The sequence below is a fragment of the Arvicola amphibius genome, chromosome 2 (assembly GCF_903992535.2).
Source record: "Arvicola amphibius chromosome 2, mArvAmp1.2, whole genome shotgun sequence".
Classification (NCBI taxonomy): Eukaryota; Metazoa; Chordata; class Mammalia; order Rodentia; family Cricetidae; genus Arvicola; species Arvicola amphibius.
In genome coordinates, this window is record NC_052048.2 from 132,645,937 (window position 1) to 132,665,729 (window position 19,793).

Below are 19,793 nucleotides of genomic sequence, written 5' to 3' on the forward strand. Positions count from 1 at the left end.
GATTGTGGCCAACTGCCTAGTTTCTAGATAAGCTTAATTTTTTTTTCCTTTTCACCTTTGGAAGAAGTTTACAAGTATTTATAAGTAATTGGTTTTTCATTCAGAACAACCTGAAAGAAGGCACCGTACTACCTATATACATAGTAATTGGCAGTTTTGAGTGTAAGGAGATGGCTTAGACATCTATTCCTTACCAACAAAATTTATTTACTAGTAGTTATAATATAGTGATATCTTTTAACTGTACAACTAGAGATAATATCTGTTGCATTCCTTTTCTCTCATAACTTTCCCCGTCACTCACATTATTTTATATTATAGTCAGAAAAGACAGTTGAAAAGGATAATGAATTTTATATCTCATTTTTTATAAATGAAGACTCAAAAATTTTGATACTTTAAAGGATCATATAACTAGCTCTGGTTGTTTTCAATCTATCTTACTGTCTTTATTTTTCTTTCTGGTTAATATATTCTGTTATTTATGGTAAGCTTTCATTGTATGCTATATATAATAGCATTAGATTGGTAGTTGCTGATTATTACCCTTTGCTTTCTGTTTTTTACAGTGTCTAAATTCTAGCCTATTAAGTTTATTTTTTAGTTTATACCAAAGTTGTAGGCACTTTTAGGGTTGGTATAAAAAGCTCAAAACTATCCTTAAGTTAAAATGAATTAAGTATTATATCTTGGTGGGTATTTTCTTATTAAAAGATTAGTACTAATTTATGAATTAGTGCTAATTAATGGATCAAATAATCTCATGCCATTCGTTAAATATTTTTGTTCAATCCAGACCACCTGATTTCCCCTACCTCTTATGCAAAAATATATATAACAAAGGGAATAAAGAGTCCATAAGTCATAACTTTATGGCAGTAACCATTATCTCAGGAAAGGATCTTTTTTGGATATTTATCAAGCTAAATTGCCCCAGTTTAAGAATGAAGAACTTTGGGCTGGAGAGATGGTCAGTGGTTAAGAGCACTGACTGATCTTCCACTGGACCCAGGTTTAATTCCCAGCACCCACATGGCAGCTCACAACTGTCTGTAGCTAGTTCCAGGGATCCTGACACCCGTGGCAAAACACCAGTGCACATAAAAAACAAAAATAAGTTTGAAAAGAATGAAGAACATTTTTTGCCTGTAAGATGACTCAAAGGCTTTACCTATAACATTTGCTATACACATCTCAGTTTGACTTCTGTATCCCATGGTAGAAGTGCAACGGAAGAACCAGCACCCAAAGTGCACAGGCACATTTTGTATTAAGTTGCTAACATGTTTTTCTAAGATTACCTTGTGTTGTGTCTGTGCCTCTAGACCCAGCAGCAGCAACAATATAACCTTATCTACTTTTTAAATTTCCATCAAATTCTTAATAGATCAAAGAGAAGAAAATAACTCCCAAGGCCCATAGTTGATGGCTTTATGATGACTCCTTGCAATCAAAATGCATGGGGAAAAAAAAAAGAGTACTGTTAAAGAATTCACACTGAGCTCAATGCTGCCCTGATAGATCACACTGTTTCATGGAATTCAAGTATTTCACTTGTTTTCTAAAGTAATTTATGTACCTGAATTTGAGTGTGCAATTTTAGACATTGATCCTTAAAGGCAATTTATGCATTTTTAAAAATTTAATGTTTTATGTAGCAAAATGGGATTGTTACTAATTTGAGGGTTGTTAGCTTTGCTGGAAGACCAAGGTATAACTTAATTGGGGAAGCTTATTGTTACTTGTAAAGAAAAATTAAAACCTTTTTTTTTCCCTCCTCTTGTTTTCTTGGGGTGCATTCCAACTGCAGAAGGTAAGAAGTATTACTTTATTTTAAATGAGTATTAAGCAATTATAATGCAATCTTTTACAGGATTTATTGAATGTGCCTTTGTCTGCATGTATTTTACTTTATAAAACTAACTGGCCTAGAAATGAAGTAATAGTGATATTATATAAATGTTAGTTACTAAAAGAGATTTTTTTGTTGTTTGTTAATTTTTATAATTTGTAACTATTACATGGCCATAATTTTAGAAATTGTTGGCATTAAGGTTTATCAGAATTGTCATTTGTCTTACAGCAGTGAAGTACTATTTAGGATGTTAATAAAATATGAGAGCTGTGTGTGCTTTCTATTGCTTATGAGATTGGAAATATTTGCTTGACTGATAGAAAATATTGGTAAATTGTCTACCCAAATGATATTACTTTAAACCAGGCAGAACAGATTTAAATTCATAATCTGAATCCTTTACTGAATTGACTTTTTCCTGTGTTTGTCCGTCACTTTAGACAACCCTTGGTTATATCAATTCCTTTTTTATAATATAGTTGTTTTTCCTTTAAATTTCAGTTATGACTTTGGTGTAAGTCTTGAAACATCAGTGTTTTCATGTTAGAGACATGCCATTTTGCTTACAGCTTGAGATTAATCTCTCTTAATTTCAATTAATACTCTGTTAAGTTCATTTGTAATAACTTAATTTTTAAGTAACAGGTTTTGGATAAAGCTTTATTAATATTTTAATTTTAAGTTGTGTGTATGATGTGTGAATATTGTTATATATGTATCGTGGTGCTCTTGTGGCAGGTTCTTTGATTTTGGTCTGTTAGGCACTTTATAGGTAGTCGTGGTGGGTGGTCTTGTCTTTGAGGACAGAGTGACTGGCTGGGCTGTTTCATGTCTTCTCGTCTGTTTTGTTTTGTTTAAAGCAGGGTCTTACTAAGCTCTGTCTCAAAATTAGTTGTGTGCCACCATGCCCAACTTTCTCTTATCTTAACCCCATGTGCCTGATACTCACTACTATTAGTATTTGTTTTTGAGGCTTGAAGTCAAAGCCATTTAATATAATCAAAGATTTACTGTAACTCTAAGTTACTTCTCTGAGAAAGAATCTGATAGAAAATGTCAGGAATTGACTAAATGATTGGGTCAGACTACTTAAAAACTCAGAATTTCAACATTCACATCCTGCATAGCTCCGTCACAAAAACAGAAAGCAAAGCCTGTCTGGAGACACTTGATATTTTTGCAGAGGGCCCAGTTCCAGTTCAGTTTCTGTTAGTTTTTATAAAGCAACAGAAAGCAGCCCGGTGGTGGTGAGGCACACACACCTTTAATCCTAGCACTCAGGAGGCAAAGGCTGGCAGATCTCTGTGAGTTCGAGGCCAGCCTGGTCTGCAAGAGCTAGTTCCAGGACAGGCTCCAAAACTTCAGAGAAACGCTGTGTCAAAAAACAAAACAGAACTAAAACAAAACAAAACCAAAAAGGAGAAAGCAATTATAACAGCACTAGCAATTAAGATGCAGCATTACATTGCCAAATGAGCACTAACTACCCAATAAGGACAATGATATAAAATTTAATGGGATTACTGTGTTTTTATTATCTCCAATTCAGTTTTTGTATAATTATACCCATATACACATACTCTGTTTTCTTCACAAAGATGGGTTTCAGTGTCTGGGTTCACGTTAGCACTCCTTTTACCTGGAATCGTAAGATCTCATATGTAACCTTTTGTACTTAGTTCGAAGACAAACACTATTCGGGATTTGGTCCAGCTGTTAAGAACTTTAATCATGGGGCTGGAGAGATGGCTCAGAGGTTAAGAGCATTGCCTGCTCTTCCAAAGGTTCTGAGTTCAATTCCCAGCAACCACATGGTGGCTCACAACCATCTGTAATGAGGTCTAGTGCCCTCGTCTGGCCAGCAGGCATTCACACTGACAGAATATTGTATACATAATAAATAAATAAATATTTTAAAAAAATTAAAAAAAAAGAACTTTAATCATCCCAGCTGGGCAGTGGTGGTGCACACCTTTTTTTCCCAGCACTTGGGAGGCTGAGGCAGGCAGACCTCTTGTGTTCAAGGTCAGCCAGGACAAGTCAGGGCAGTTACAGAGAAACCCTGTATGAAGGAAAACAAACAAACAAAACAAACTTCTAGGCAACCTAATCATATGTAATAAGATAGTAAATAGATAGGTAGTTAATACCTTTATTAGAGGAATGAAGAAGCATTCTTAAAGCTACTTTTATTTTATGACCTGTTTACCATGAGATTTAAAAGTTAGTGTCATGATGTCCAGTGTTTGAAATGACCTTAGTTAAGAGGAGAGTTAGGTATTTCATATGCATTATGTTTAAACTTTTAGACATCTTTGTCTCATAGACATTGAAAGAGGAAAAAATTGCATAGGTAGTTAGTGATAGAACATAAACTCTTATTTTTGCCTCACTTTGTGTTAAAAGTAGGTAGGTGATTGGGCAAGGATCTTACTTTGCCTCCTTGGTGTTGGGGATTGAACCCAGGGGCCTCACAAGGAATGGTAGGCAAGTACTCTGCCAACCGTTGGACAAAAAGTTGTGTTTTGTTGTTGTGTGTATTTTTAACAGTTTCAGCTGGGCTTCCTGACACATGTCTTTAATCCTAGCCCCTTTGTGTTGCAGCCTTCTCTCTGGGTTTTGATATACCATATTATGGCAATTCAAAAAAAAAAAAAAAAAAGGATGAATGAACACAAGCCCATTAGAGACATCCAAGATACTTTGTGATTTTTTTTTTATTAGTTTAGGTGTTAGTGTATGTACATGTTCATGTGGGTGCAAGTGCATTTGTGGTGGTTAGAGGTGGACATCAAGTATTTTCTGCTGCCCTTCCCTCCACTCCACTTCCTATTATCTTTTCTGTTTGGCTAGACTGACTGGCCAGTGAGCTCCAGGGTTCTGCCCTTTTCTTTTTTAATGATTTATTTTATGTGTATTGGTATTTTGCGTGCAGGTATGTTTGTGTGAGAGCGTGGGATTCCTCTGGATGTGGAGTTACAGACAGTTGTGAGCTGCCCACATGGGTGCCTGGCATTGAACCTGGGTCCTCTGGAAAAATAGCCAGTGATCTTTGCTGAGCCATCTCTCCAGTCCCTTATCTGCCTTTCTTCTTCCTTCATTTTGGTTTTTTTGAGACAGGGTTTCTCTATGTAGCTCTGGGTAGCCTGGAACTCACTCTGTAGACTAGGCTGGCCTCGAATCTACAGAGGTCCACTTACCTGTGCCTCTCTTAATGTTAGTTCCTCCACTTCTGTCCATGTAGGTTATGGTTTAATCAGAGAGCTGAGAGAAATGAGTTGAGAATATCCAGTTAAGTTGTTTTGCCCCTTAAGAATTGTGATAAACAAAAACTCAAACAAAATTCTTAAGGAGGCTGTAGTAAGACTTCAGACCATTTCCTGACTCTGTATACTTCTTTTCATATGAACTTTCAATGTGTTTTCTTGTTACTTCTGTTTTTCTAGGTACATGAACACGTTGCTTTAAATGTTACAGCACCAAATGCCAGCTATAGTGTCTCATACCTGTAATTCTAGTGCTTGAGAGATTGAACTAGGAATGTTGCCTTGAGTTTGCCAGCCTGCACTACATCTAGAGTTCCACGCCACTTTAGACCTGTGCTATAGAATGAGGATTCTGTCCCAAAACAAAAACAAAATCCTACAAACCATTTAAAAAAGTATTAGTGTACTTTCTTTTATACTGTAGCCCTTGACCTTAGACTGATAACTGAATTTTAGTAATATTTTTTATCATTTTATTTTTTATATTTTAATATTGTTCTTACTATAAAGCATTTATTTGTTTGTCTGTCTGTTTTGTTTTTCAATACAGGGTTTCTCTGTGTCCCTCTATAGACCAGGCTGGCCTTGAACTCAGGGTTTTGCCTGCCTCTGTCTCCCAAGTTCTGGGATTAAAGGCAGACAGGCACTAGTGTGCCCTTCTTGTTTCTCAACATTAGACTTTAGAACATTAGCCCTATTTTCTTCCCTCCCTCCCTCCCTCCCTCCCTCCCTCCCTCCCTCCCTCCCTCCCTCCCTCCCTCCCTCCCTCCTTTCTAGCCCTGTTTTCTTTTCCCTTTCTCCCCCCTTCCCTCCCTCTCTTGCTTATTTTTTTTAAATTATTTACCTTTATTTTATGTACATTGGTGTTTTACTTGCATGTGTGTCTGTGTGAGCATGTTGGATCCACTGGAACTGGAGTTACACAGTTGTGAGCTGCCATGTGGGTGCTGGGAATTGAACCCAGGTCCTCTGGAAGAGCAGCCCGTGCTCTTAACTGCTAAGTCATCTCTTCAGTATTAGTCCTATTTCCTTAATGCAGTGACAAACCAAGATAAGGGTACCTGTTAGGAAATTTTATTGCCATTTTTTTTTATTTGTTTGTTTCTTGGGACTACAGTAAGCTTTGATGACACTTGGAAATTAATTAAATAACCCCCCCCCCCGTAGGAGCTTGTAAGAGAGTGGCATTGAACTTGTGATCCTTTTTCCTTGGTCTCCTAAATTCTGGCGTTAGAGTTGTGTGCCATCATGCCCCACCTAGAAAATACATTCTTGCATCTACATAATAAGTTATGTACTTAAAATTTGAGAAAATGGGAAACCTAATCCATGCAAAATAAGCCTATTAAGTACGTTTTAAAGTGATCTCCTGTGAAGCTTAAGAAACCATGACAGTTTTACAAATCAGCTTTAGTTTAGTGCAGCAGCATATAAGAGGATGGATATTTGAATCTGTGTGTGTGCGCGCACTAGTGTGAACACATAAGAATACATGCGTGCACATTCCACTTTTATGTATACTTCTAAAGTTTTGTGTTTAAATAGGTTTGCAAAATAAATTTGATACTGCTCTATGTGGATTTTGTGTTCTTACTTGTATTTAAGTGTTAGATTTAGGACTTTTTTTCCCCTTTAGATACTCAAAGAATGGCTTTTCCATTCATTTTTCCCCCCTGGTAATTTTCTTTATTGATATTTTTATTTTATATAAAAATATATTTAAAGAAAGGAATATTGGTCAGTTAAAAAATTAAGTCCGAATTACAAAGACTCTTCAGAGATAAACTAATCACTATGCTCTTCACCTTCTTTGCTTTCTAGCGGGACTTCCCCTCTTGCATGCTTAAATGCAATGCTGCACACAAACTCCCGAGGTGAAGAAGGAATCTTCTATAAAGTCCCAGGTAGAATGGGAGTGTATACTTTGAAGGTAAGTTGCTCAGAAGACAAGAAATAGTAAGTGACAATATGTAATAATTGAGTCACAGAGACAGAATTCTGTTTTTGAGGAACTTATTTCCAGGAAGACATAATATTTCAACCCTAAAATTAAGTAAGTAAATAAATTTGGGGGAGGGAGGAGATGTTCTGGGAATTGAACTCAAGGTCTCATGAATATTTAGAAGGCACCCTTTGTATATATTTTGATTTAAAATAATTCTTTTAAGATACATTTTATGTGTATTGGCTTCTTGCCTGCATGTATGTCTTTGTACCACATACATGCAGTACTTATGGATGCCAGAAGGCAGTGTTAGATTTTCTGAAACTTGAGTACAGGTGGTTGTTAGATACTTTGTGGATACTGGGTACTGATCCTGGGTCCTCTGGAAGAGTAGCAGTCAGTGCTCTTAACTGCTGAGCCCTTTATTTAGTCCCCCTTTCTTGTTTTAAACAACTTCAAAATATTTAAATTTTAAGTTGGTAATTATTTTGAAACATACTACATAGAGCCGTAGATAGATTCTTTACTCATAGACTTCCCCATCAAAACTTATGGTTATAGTTATTATTCCTTTTTCATAATGGAGACAACTAAAGTTCAAGAGATAATTTCTTGACCAATATTGGACATACTGTATCAGAACAAGAATAGAAACTTTGATCAGACTTAATGCCTACATTTCTTCTTTCATAACTAGCTGACTAGTATCTAATTTTGTACACTGAAATGGTGACCTCTTCTTATCAATATCCTTTCACTTATGAGTAGGAAAACCCACCTAAATGAGCTTTAGTAAGTAGACTGTAGAATTTATTAACTCATGCAGCTAAACATTCATGGGAAATCCAGGCTGGATCCAGCTGATCAAAGGATGTCATCTGGTCTTGGTCTCTGTTCTTTCTTTTAGCTTTATTCTCATTCAGCCTCTCTTCATCGTATATGAATTCATTCTGCGTCTCCATTCTACAAACTGTAAGTCTAGAGAGACAGTGCAGTGACTTAAAGCAAGAGGCACCTTACTCAAATTTGACTCACTTGCTTTAGCCCAGCCCATGTGACACCATACATGAATTATGGCTGTTGACAAATGTATAGAATCATTATGAACCTTGGTGTAAGGTGGTTAAGCTTGTGATAGCCTGATGATTATGGAGAGGGTTTGTTTCTCAAAGGAAGTTTATCAGCAAACAAGAAGGAAGGTTTGACAGGCTATAATACCCAAGGTGACACACCCATAGGAAGTTACTTCTGTCCCACTACCTCTTATTTCTGAGGCCATCACAATGCTCAGAGGTAGTATGGAATTCACTAACATTAAGAACATCTCACCTAGGGTGCTGAGGTGGTTCCGCATGTAAAGGTACTGACAAACTGCTTTTGCTCCTATGAGCACATAGAAATGGAAACACAAGTTGTCCTCCAGCTTTCATGTGTGCACTACGGCACACAGGTGCTCATAGTTACACACTAAATAGGGTAAACACACACACACACACACACACACACACACACACACACACACACAGCAAATGAATGTCTTCTGGGTGTCGTGGCCTTGCATGCTTTTAACCCCAGTAACTCAGAAGGCAGATATAGGGTATCTGAGTTCTAGCCAGGTGTAAGCTTATGATTGTATAGTAAGATCCTGCCTCAAAACAAAAGAACATACATCTAGCAGGGATGTGGTGGCATATGGCTATTAGTCATAGTATTCAGGAGGCCAAGGCAAAAGTAATGATCCATTTGTTGATCACCCTCAGTGAGCTATTATAGTGAACTAAAGGCCAATCTGTGCAATATAGCACAACCCATTCTGCTTTTTAATCTTAACTTCCCTATGACTGTCTGTAGTGTTTAGCTTGTGGGTGTTATGGGACTTTCGTTACAAATGAAGCTTTCCCTTTTTTGATATTTCCATGATTTAATTGCATTTATTAAATGCATACTAGGGGAAGAAAACCTGAAAATGTATTTTCTATTATTATATACCACTTTGTACAGTTCTTCTGATACCAGTGTTTGGAGGTTTCTTTTACTTATCAAGCAATTCTCCAACTGAAATCAGCTTTTAATTTAACTCGGTTTTTATACTGTCTGGCTGTTGTATCAGGCAAAGGGCCCAGTACCAAAGGTTGCCCTTCACTTCAGCTATTAGTTACAAGTCTTTGGTTGTGACCTCTGAATGACCGACCAGCTGTAATTGATATTCCTGTTTCCTTTTTCTTGGATTTGATTAACTTTCTAGGACTGCTTATAAAATATGTCAGAGTGGGAAAATTTTTTTTAAGTTTTCCATTTATTGTAATGTAGATAAAAGGCATTCATAAAGTGAGGTGTGGTCATTGAGTATGGAATCTGTCTTGGCATACCAGCAGCCTCCAAGTACAAAGTTGATTTTAGCCATGTACAAGCTCATCCAAAGCCCTGGTCTTCAGAGTTTTTATGGAAGATATATGAACATGCATGATTCTGTCATTGCCCATTAACTCAACCTTCATCCTTGAGAAGTTGGGCTAAAAGTCCCAATTTTCTAATCACATTATTGTCTCTCTTAGTAGTCAGCCCCGACTCTGAGACAGGCTATTCAGTAGCTGACAAAGAGTCATTACTTAGGAGACGCTAACTCACTTAAGGTACCCGGTTTCCAGAACTAGAGTCAAACAGAACAGTCGGGTTTCCTAATCCTGCTATTGATCAGGAAGTACAAAGGTTTTGGCACTGTATCAAGAGCTCAGAGTTAATTGTAGACAGCAGTTAAGAGTACTTGCTGGCTGGGTAGTGATGGTGCACACCTTTTATCCCAGCACTTGGGAGGCAGAGACAGGCAAATCTCTGTGAGTTTGAGGCCAGCCTGGTCTACAGAGCAAGTTCCAGGACAGGCTCCAAAGCTACAGAGAAACCCTGTCTCAAAAAATCAACAACAAAAAGTTCTTGCAGATAGTTACGGAGGAACAGGATTCAGTTTCCAGCCTGATTCTTTCTTCTGGCCTCCACAGGCACTGCACACACATGGTGTACATATGCATTCATGCAAAACTCACATAAAATAAATAAAATCGTTAAAGAAAAAATTAAGAATTCAAATAATGTATGTCTTATATCTATTGACAAGTCTATGCCAGAGACTAAGATGGATAATCTATAGTTTTTGATCTCTTTAATCACTTACCTTTTATTTATTAAAATATTTCATATTTACAAAATATACTGTGAAGTTCTACCATTATAATGAAGCAAAAAAAGATTAGTTTTGAATAAAGAGGTCTAGAAAGTTTATATTATTTACTTGGAAGATTTAAACTAGACTTAAACATATAAGAGGAGTGAAGGTCTTCAAGGATAAATAGCTCAAATGAAGGGACAGATAAAATTCTGAATGCATTCAGAAGTAGAGAAAATTGGATTAAGTGATAGTCTCTGGAATCAAGATAACTGATAAACATTAGTTAATAAAGTTTCACCCTAACTGAGCTCTGTGTTTGGGTGGGGTGTTGACTAAGTAGATGGCCAAGGTCTTCAGGGAGAACCAGCAAATTTGTTTTAAGATTGTCATGAAAAGGAGATTACAGTTTGGAATAGGAACTCAGAGTAGTAAAATAGGTAAACCCAAGAGAGATTTGAGGCATAGAACACTTTACATTTGGTATGGGTAAAGCAGTGAGAAAAGATTCTGAGATTTGGGGCATGAGCCATTGATCCCAAAGGGATCACAAGATTTTTGCAAAAAGAAGATAATTATATTTGTATTTCAGATACTTGTTGAATCTACAGGTCAAGATGTCTGGCTGGCAACTAACTCTATAAAAGCTGTCCTGCATTTTGAAAGAAGGAATATAAAAATATGGGGTCTGTATTTTAAGAAAGTGTATAACATAAGAGATGGATTAGAAAGAAATTTAAGTGGAAAACAATTGTTCTTACTCAGTCTGACTCAGTGGTTTTAGGTATATGTCATGTGGTGCCAGTTAGATATAGGGCAGCTTTTTTTTATGTCTGTCAGTTCATTTTTTAATTGAGTATGAAAATAATTATGTGGGACAACGAAAGTACTGATGGAAAGAAAATCCATAAGAGAAATAACATTCACTAACTCATTTATTTGTGTATGCTTTTTGTACTTTGTAAATGCATAGTAAATAACATTGAGTTCTCATAAAGCACTATTGTAAACATTTAATATTAATTAATTCATTTAATTTTTATGTGGCCATTTAAGGTAGGTACCTTAGAAACTGAAATTTAGCTATGATAGATTACTTTAGACTAAGGCTGTGTAACTGGGAGAAGACAAAGCCAGAAAGTCCTACTTCTCTAGTCCCTCATATTCTACCACCCTGTTTTTCTTATATTTAGTGATCATAGTTATCCTTTCTAGTTAACATTCTCATTCAAAACTGAAATGAAAGAAAGTGATGTGATTCTTTAAAACCTAAACTAACAAAAAAAAAAAAAACATGCCGGGCGGTGGTGGTACACACCTCTAATCCCAGCACTTAGAAGGCAGAGGCAGGCAGATCTCTGTGAGTTTGGGACCAACTTGGTCTACAAAAGGAGTTCCAGGATAGCCAGGACTAATACACAGAGAAACCCTGTCTCAAAAAAACAAAAACTCAAACAAAAACTCCTTTTCTTGTTGTTAACTCTTTAATCAATATTGAGGACCCAGTTAGGTGAAAATAATGTGATAATCTTGTTCTCCTGACTTTTCTGTAATTGAATTTAGAATACACGGGGTACCCACACACACAAACCCAAATATGTCTAACAAAATTCTTATTAGCTTTTTAAACCTGAACATTATATCTTTTACCTGGATTTATATCTGCCAGTTTTGGTGTAATTAAAACATATGTTGTGCCTGCATAAGAATGTTGTGTATGATTTTTATCTTCTGAATGTAGATGGAAAATTGATTTATCTGACCCCAAAAAATCAGGATATCATCAACTATTGGTGGTTTTATTATTTTATAATAAGAATTTATCAGTTAATTAAGTTAATGCTTTATATATTAGAAATTTAGTTTCGATTTGCTAAAATGGTAACAATCCTAACAGGATGCCTACATTTTCAGAAAGATGTGCCAGATGGAGTGAAAGAACTGTCAGAAGGTTCAGAAGAAAGCAGTGATGGTCAGTCAGATTCTCAGAGCTCTGAAAACAGCAGCAGCAGTGATGGTGGCAGCAACAAAGAGGGGAGAAAGAGCAGGTGGAAGAGGAAAGGTAATCTCTGACTGCTGCAGGGCAGTGCTTTATTGCTATTCTCAGACCATCAGCTGCTTCTTTCCCTTTTAACCTAGTGCTCTGCAGTAGTTTCCTGCAGGGGTGTTTGTTTTTAATCTGTCGGACACAGTGCAATAGCCACCCCTCATGGACCACTTGGACTGTGTGACTGAGGAATTTTCAGAAATATACTTTCCTACCTGGGTATGGTGGTGCAGACTTTTAATCCCAGCACAGGGGAGGCAGAGGCAGGTGCATCTCTGTGAGTTTAAGGCCATTCTGGTCCACAAAGTGAATTCCAGGACATCTAGGACTATTACCGAGAAAAGCCCTGTATTGAAAACCAAAATAAAAAATAAAAATCTATATTGATATAAAATGTCTCTAAATAGATATCTCTTTATATACTTGTCTTTTATGGGCTGGGAGATTGTTCTGTGACTAATATATGCTATATAAGCATAGAGATCTGAGTTTGGATCCCTAGCACCTACAAATTTATAACACCAGTAAAGGGGCCATGCAGCCTAGCCAGCACTGCGAGCTTCAGGTTCAGTGAGGGACCCGGTCTCAGAAGGGGAGGGGGAGGGGGAAGGGGGAGGAGAGAGGGAGAGAGGGAGAGAGAGAAGCAAAACCAAAAACCACGAAGTAGAAAGAGGGATATGGGGGTATGTTGGGAGCTGTAATAAGGAAATATAATAAGCATGAGGACCATAGTATAAATCTTCAGAATGTAGAAGTTGGTCAGGCATAAAATGTCCTTTTGGAGAACACTTTTAGGTTCCAATTGATTGTAAAGTATGGTGTTTCCATTTGCTTCCCACTCTTGACCTATGTACATACAGACTTGCTCACATCAGGGTTTGTTTTGTGCTTTCTTGATTATATACCTTTTGTTCTTGGCTTTTTGGGACAGGGTTTCACCAGGTAGCACTGGTTTACAGTTGGATATATAGGCTGGGCTGGTATTTTGGTGACTAGTCATCCTGCCTCTGCCAATTGAGTGCTCAAATTACAGGCACTGTTTTAGCAGTTAAGTTTGTCCCATGTTTTTTCTTTCTTTTTATCTGTTCTACACTTGTTAGGTATACTTGGTAACTTGTACTAGCACATTTTTATCACCCAGGTTCTGTTTACTTTGGGATTCTTTCTTGGTAGTGAACTTTCTAAGGCTTGGCATTTATGCACATGTGTTTCATACAGTATACTTTCACTGCCCTAAGTTGTGTGATGTTTTCTTCTTTCGGCTTTTTTGGGGCCTACCATCCAGCTCCCAAATAAATCAAACACGGAAGCTTATTGTTAATTAGAAATACCTGGCCTTAGCTTGGCTTATTTTTTGCCCGCTTTTCTTAAATTATCCTGACTACTTTTTGCCTATGTGCGCTCTCTCTCTCTCTCTCTCTCTCTCTCTCTCTCTCTCTCTCTCTCTCTCTCTCTCTCTGTCTCTCTGTCTCTCTGTCTCTCTGTCTCTCCTGTATATCTTACTTTCACTCTTACTTTTGGGTGGCTGGGTGGCTGGGCCCTGACATCTTCCTCTCTTTGTTTTCTCTTTGCTCCTCTTTTTACTCTTTGCTCCTCTTTTTACTCTCTGCCTGACAGCCCCGTCTACCTTGCTATTGGCTATTTAGCTCTTTAATTAGACCATCAGGTCTTTTAGACAGGCAAAGAATCACTACTTCAAAGAGTTAAACAAATGCAGCATAAACAAAAGTAACACACCTTAAAATAATATTCCCCAACACCACTAAGTAGGCTCATACTCTGTCTACAGTGTCTTGGCTAACTTCTCATCTTTTCTGTCTTCATAATTTTGCCTTTCCGAGACTGTCATAAAGTTGGAATCTTTTCAAATGGGCATTCTTTTTATTTACTTTTTTTTTGATTTTTGAGAAAGGGTTTTCTCTGTGTAACAGCCTTGGCTGTCCTGGAATTAGCTCTGTAGGACTGACTGACCTAAAGTCGCAGAGATCCACTTGTGTCTGCCTCTTGATTGCTGAGATTAAAGGTGTGCACCACCACTGCCTGGCATCAAATGGGCATTGTTTTAAAAAATTGCATAAAAATTCTTTTTTGGGCCGGGCACGGTGGCGCACAACATTAAACTTTGCCCTTGGGAGACAGAGGCAGCTGGTTCTCTGAGTTCAAGGCCAGCTTGGTCTACAGAACAAATTCCAGGACAGCTAGATTGGTTAAACCTTGTCTAAAAGAAAACAATAAAAATTTTTTTTGAATGTGTGCATTTACACACCTGCATTCACACCTGCACTGGTGTCATGATGTTTTATACAGATCAGAAGACCTCTTACAGGAATTGATTCTCTTCTACCCATGTGCGTCTTAGGGATCAAACTCAAGCAGTCAAGCTTGGTGGATGGATGTTTTCCAACCAAAACACCTCACACTGACTCCAGGTTGTCATCTTCCATTTAGTAATGTGTGTAGAGATTTCTCTGTGTATTTTTATGGCGTATGGTACATTTCCTTGTAAAACAAAATAGCATGTGCATATAATTTGCATATAACCATCACCAATTAAAAGATGCATTTGTCACTTCATGTTTTAGCAATTATGAGTGAAAATACGAACTTTGTGTTTTTCTGTGGGTATATGTTGTCTGTGTAAATTTACAGGAGTGTGACTGCTTGATTATGGTGAGAGCATGTTAAATTTAGTAACAGATTGCCACTCTGCTGCAGTGAATGGCAGCTGCTGTTGCTTTACATCCTTATCATCAGTTTGTGTTGTCAGTCATCTAAGTCATCTAAGTGTTGGCCATTCTGATAGGTGCATATCAGTATGTTGTTGTAATCTGTATTTTTCTGATTGCATGCTTTCTACATTTCTCTTTCTGCATGCTTATTTTCCATTAGAATATGTTATTTGGTGAGAAGTGTGCCCTGGTTCTTGGCCCATTTTTGTTAAGTTTCTTTTGTTGTTGTTGTTTTGTTTTGTTTTTCGAGACAGGGTTTTTCTGTAGCTTTGAAGCCTGTCCTGGAACTCCTGGAACTCACTCTGTAAACCAGGCCTTGGAACTCACGGAGATCCACCTGTCTCTGCCTCCCTAGTGCTGTGATTAAAGGCGTGCACCACCACTGCCCGGCTGGAGTTTTTTTGTTTTGTTTTGTTTTGTTTTGTTTTTGTTCATTTTGAATAGCAGTCTCTCTCTCTTTAAAAAAAAGATTTTTTTTTTATTTTATTTTATGGGTATGTAAGTTTTGTCTGAGTGGGTGTCTCTGTGTCATGTGTATACTTGGTGCCCAGTTATGCCAAAAGAGAACATTGGATACCCCTGAGATTGGGATTATGGATGATGATGAGCCACCATTGCAGGTGCTGGGAATTGAATCTGGGTCCTCTACAAGAGCAGCCAATGCTCTTTACTGCTCAGTCAGCTCTCTAGCCTGGATTATATTTTATTTGATAAGATTTTTATATATATTTTCTCAAAAACTGTAGTTCCCCCCTCTTGGCAGTTTTGCCCTCTCCAAATGTGTGTGTGTGTGTGTGTGTGTGTGTGTGGTTTGTGAATATGAGTACATGTTCATGAAAAAGTGGGGGTCAAAGGACAGCTTTTGAGGCAGAATGTCTTTTATTTCTGCCACTACCCTGAAACTTCTGGGCAGTTCCTCTGCCATGACCTCTATTTTCTTAGTAACACTGTGATTGTAGATAAGTGCTTCCAGATCTGGCTTCTGTATGAATTTCAGAGATTGGAACTCACATTGTCCGGTTTTTTTCAAGCTCTTGTACCAATTGAGCCAACTCTCCAGACCTGACTCTGGCAGTTTCTTTTTACAAAGCAGAAGTTTTTTTTTTTTTTTTTTTTTTTTTTTTGTTTTTTGTTTTTTTTTTTTTTAAATATTTATTTATTATGAATACAATATTCTGTCTGCGTGTATGCCTGCTGGCCAGAAGAGGGCACCAGATCCCATTACAGATGGTTGTGAGCCACCATGTGGTTGCTGGGAATTGAACTCAGGACCTTTGGAAGAGCAGGCAATGCTCTTAACCTCTGAGCCATCTCTCCAGCCCCAAAGCAGAAGTTTTTAATTTGAATGTAGGCCAGTTTATTAGTCCTTTGCTTTGTGAATTTGAGCCTTTGTTAATTGTATCGAAAAGTGATGACCAAATCCAGCTTCAACTATATTTTCTTCTATAATGTCTAGAAGTTTTATATTTTAACTCTGCGATTAGTTTTAATTTTTAATATTTTTTTTTTTTTTTTTTTTTTTGTTGTTGTTTTTCGAGACAGGGTTTCTCTGTAACTTTGGAGCCTGTCCTGGATCTAGCTCTTGTAGACCAGGCTGGCCTCGAACTCACAGAGATCCGCCTGCCTCTGCCTCCCGAGTGCTGGGATTAAAGGCGTGCGCCACCACCGCCCGGCTAGTTTTAATTTTTAAATGTTTAGAGTGAGTCTGTGCATGTTGTATGTGTGGAGAGATACTGGCTATGTGGAGCCTATGCCTTCAGTTCTACTTTTATGTGGGTTTTGAGGATTGAACTCAGATTGTCATGCTGATATAGCAATTGCCTTTACTTGCTGAGCCATCTCACCAACCTCATTTTGAAGCAATTGTTATGCCAAACCTGCTTCTTGTAATGTGGATATCCAGTTAGCGGGGTATGGTGTTGCACATCTTTAGTCCCAGCATTTGGGAGATAGTGCAGACAGTTATGAATTCAAGGCCAGTCAGAGCTACATACTGAGAACTTTCCTCAGAAGGAAAAAAAAAGTACAAGTTGGGCAGCATTCTAAATTTTACTGTGGTTTAGTCTCGGCTGTGACCATTATAGATGATGCTTACAGTGACTTTCTTACTACTCTTCTCTGTTCTGCCTTTTAACCTTGGAGCACTTACTGCTCTTAGCTCTTTCCTTACTAGGAAAAGAATGTTCATGATTACTAGCAAACACCAGATGTAGCCCGCCTGTCTTTGTTCTCATACCGTTTGTTATCTTCCATAGCTAATCTAAGACATGTAAGGAATAATGACTCCATTGCGGCCCCATTGCGGCCCTTTATCATCGATTCCTGTTAATTTGTAGCTTTGTTAGATTCTGTTCAAAGAGGAAAGATTCCCCCCCCCCCCCCCATTTAGTAAGCAGTATGTGGCAATAGAAATTCTGAACTAACTTCTGAGTACCTTATGGGGATATTGATTTTCCTCGGGTAGACATTCAGTTTTCTTCTATTTGAATATCTTAGAAATTTGAGTGATAGGTAAACTGCCTTAGACTTTAAAATTATGTGTTCTGTAATCATAGACTTGTTCATTTTAACTGCCTTGAGAAATCAGAAAAAATGTTCTCTTTTTTTTCTTCCCTTCTCACCCCCAGTATAATAATTGTGCTACTCTTGGGGAACATGGAAATAATTCATCAACTCATTTATATTCTCTGGTATAATTAGTACATATACAGTTCAAGGCAAATAATCAGATAATCTTAGCTTTAAGTTACAAGTTCATTGGAGAGGCAACCAAACTTAAGTTGTCAGACACAAATGAAATGAGATGAAAACAAGACAAAAATTAGGCCTTCTGTTGCAAATTCTTGATGAATAATATCAGAATAATTCCTGATAGTGATAAACAGCAACTGTGGCCCAGAGTCTTTTATTCTGCAGTTTCTTCCCTCCTCCCCCCACAATACAGGGTTTCACTGAGTAACCCTGGCTGTCTTGGAATTTGCTCTGTAGACCAGACTGACCTCAGACTCCCAGAGATCCATTCGTCTCTGCCTCTTGAGTCCTGGGAATAAAGGTTGGGCCACCACCACCCAGCTATTCTGCAGATTTTTTAAGCACCTAATTTGATAAGGATAAAGCTACAAGTGAAAGGTACTTTGTCTTTCCTCCATTTCTCTCCAGTTCGAACTTTTCTGTGTAAGTTTGAAAACTGTAGAACAAAACTAAGACATCAGGCAAAGGAAATAACTAGCAAGGTTCATATTTCCTAGGTAGCATCCTAAACAAGAAGAACAACACTAAAGGTGGCCAGTCTGAACTGTGAACAAAATTCATTGTCTTAAATGTATTGGAGCATTCTTATTTGGGGTTGGAATGCTCACAGTTCTCATAGCCCAGGCTAGTCTAGAACTGACTATTTAGTCAGAACTTGCTGTGAACTTCTAGCTTTCTTGCCTATACCTCCCATATGCTGGGGTAACAAGCATTTTACCACATCTGGCTTTATTTTTTTTTTTTTTTTGAGACAAGGTCTCACTGTGTAGCTCTGGCTGCCCTGGAACTTGCTAAATAGAGATCCACATACCTGGCTCGTTCCTACCTTTTAAGAGTCACACATGCAGGGGCTGTGGTGATGGCTCAGCAGGTAAGAACACTTCCTTGTAGCACTTGCAGAGGATCTTGGGGGGGTCCTTTTCCAGCATTCACAAGACAGCTCAAAACCACCTGTAAGTTTAGTTAGGGGTACCGTGCCCCTTTGTTGCCTCAGGCACCACACAGTGTGTGTACATGGAGGCAAAACACCCATTCATGTAAAATAAAGGTGTGGGGTTTTTTGTTGTATTTTAAAATAAATTTTACAGGGCCGGAGAGATGACTCAGCGGTTAAGAGCATTGCGTGCTCTTCCAAAGAACTTAAGTTCGATTCCCAGCACCCACATGGTGGCTCACAACCATCTGTAATGAGGTCTGGTGCCCTCTTCTAGCCTGCAGGCATATATGCAAACAGAATATTGTATCTATAATCAATAAATATTTTTTAAATAAATTTTACAAACATCTACACATGATGCAGCAGCCCTTTGAGTAGTTACTCCTGCTTAATTGCTGGTGCTTTGTCTATTAATGGCCATGTCAAAAATTTGAGGTAAATTCAATGTGATATAGAACTATCTTAAATAGTAATCATAAAATTGTATTGTCCTAAAATACCTAACTCCATAGGTAAATTGCATAATATAAACCTTACCCTATGCTCTATGTAAAAATAGATGTCAACAGCTAGGTAGTAACAAATTCAGCATTGTTTTCAATCTGTGTTTGATTCATTTTTCTTCTAGAAATGAGTACAATGTCAGCTATTTCTCCTTGAATTATATTATGATATATTCTCTGAAGTTATTACCTAGTTGTAGATAATCTGTGAAACACAAAAATGGTTTGGAAAGTGAGGTTGGAGGTGTGCATGTAACTCAGATTTCCTTGAATAGCTCTGAGATGAACTACCAGCAATACATGACAGTGGTTTTCCTTATCTAAATTTATTATTTTTGTATCATTCATAGTATAATATTCTTAAAAATGTTAGGTATTTATTATGTATCTATAAACTTTTCTACTCTTGTAGAAATAAATGTGGTAGCTTGTAGCCTATTAGGAATAGCTACATCATTCAACAATGCAGTTCTAAGTATACACATGACTCTGTCTCAAGGAGGAAAAATAAAAATAATAAAGGAATTGGAGAATTGGCTCAGCAGGAACACTTGTGGCTAAACTTCATGACCTGAATTTGAACCTTGGAACCTACATGGT

The 19,793-nt window shown here is 37.6% G+C and overlaps 1 protein-coding gene across 1 annotated transcript in view; it reads left to right on the forward strand.

The window, feature by feature from the left end:
- Positions 1 to 19,793, forward strand: part of Asxl2 (ASXL transcriptional regulator 2) — a 79,675-nt gene that overhangs the window by 24,735 nt on the left and 35,147 nt on the right. Inside the window, exons 4-5 of the mRNA XM_038319064.1 lie at positions 6,943 to 7,051; positions 12,141 to 12,288. Of these exons, the coding sequence (XP_038174992.1) occupies positions 6,943 to 7,051; positions 12,141 to 12,288 (257 nt within the window). The remainder of the gene's footprint in view (positions 1 to 6,942; positions 7,052 to 12,140; positions 12,289 to 19,793) is intronic.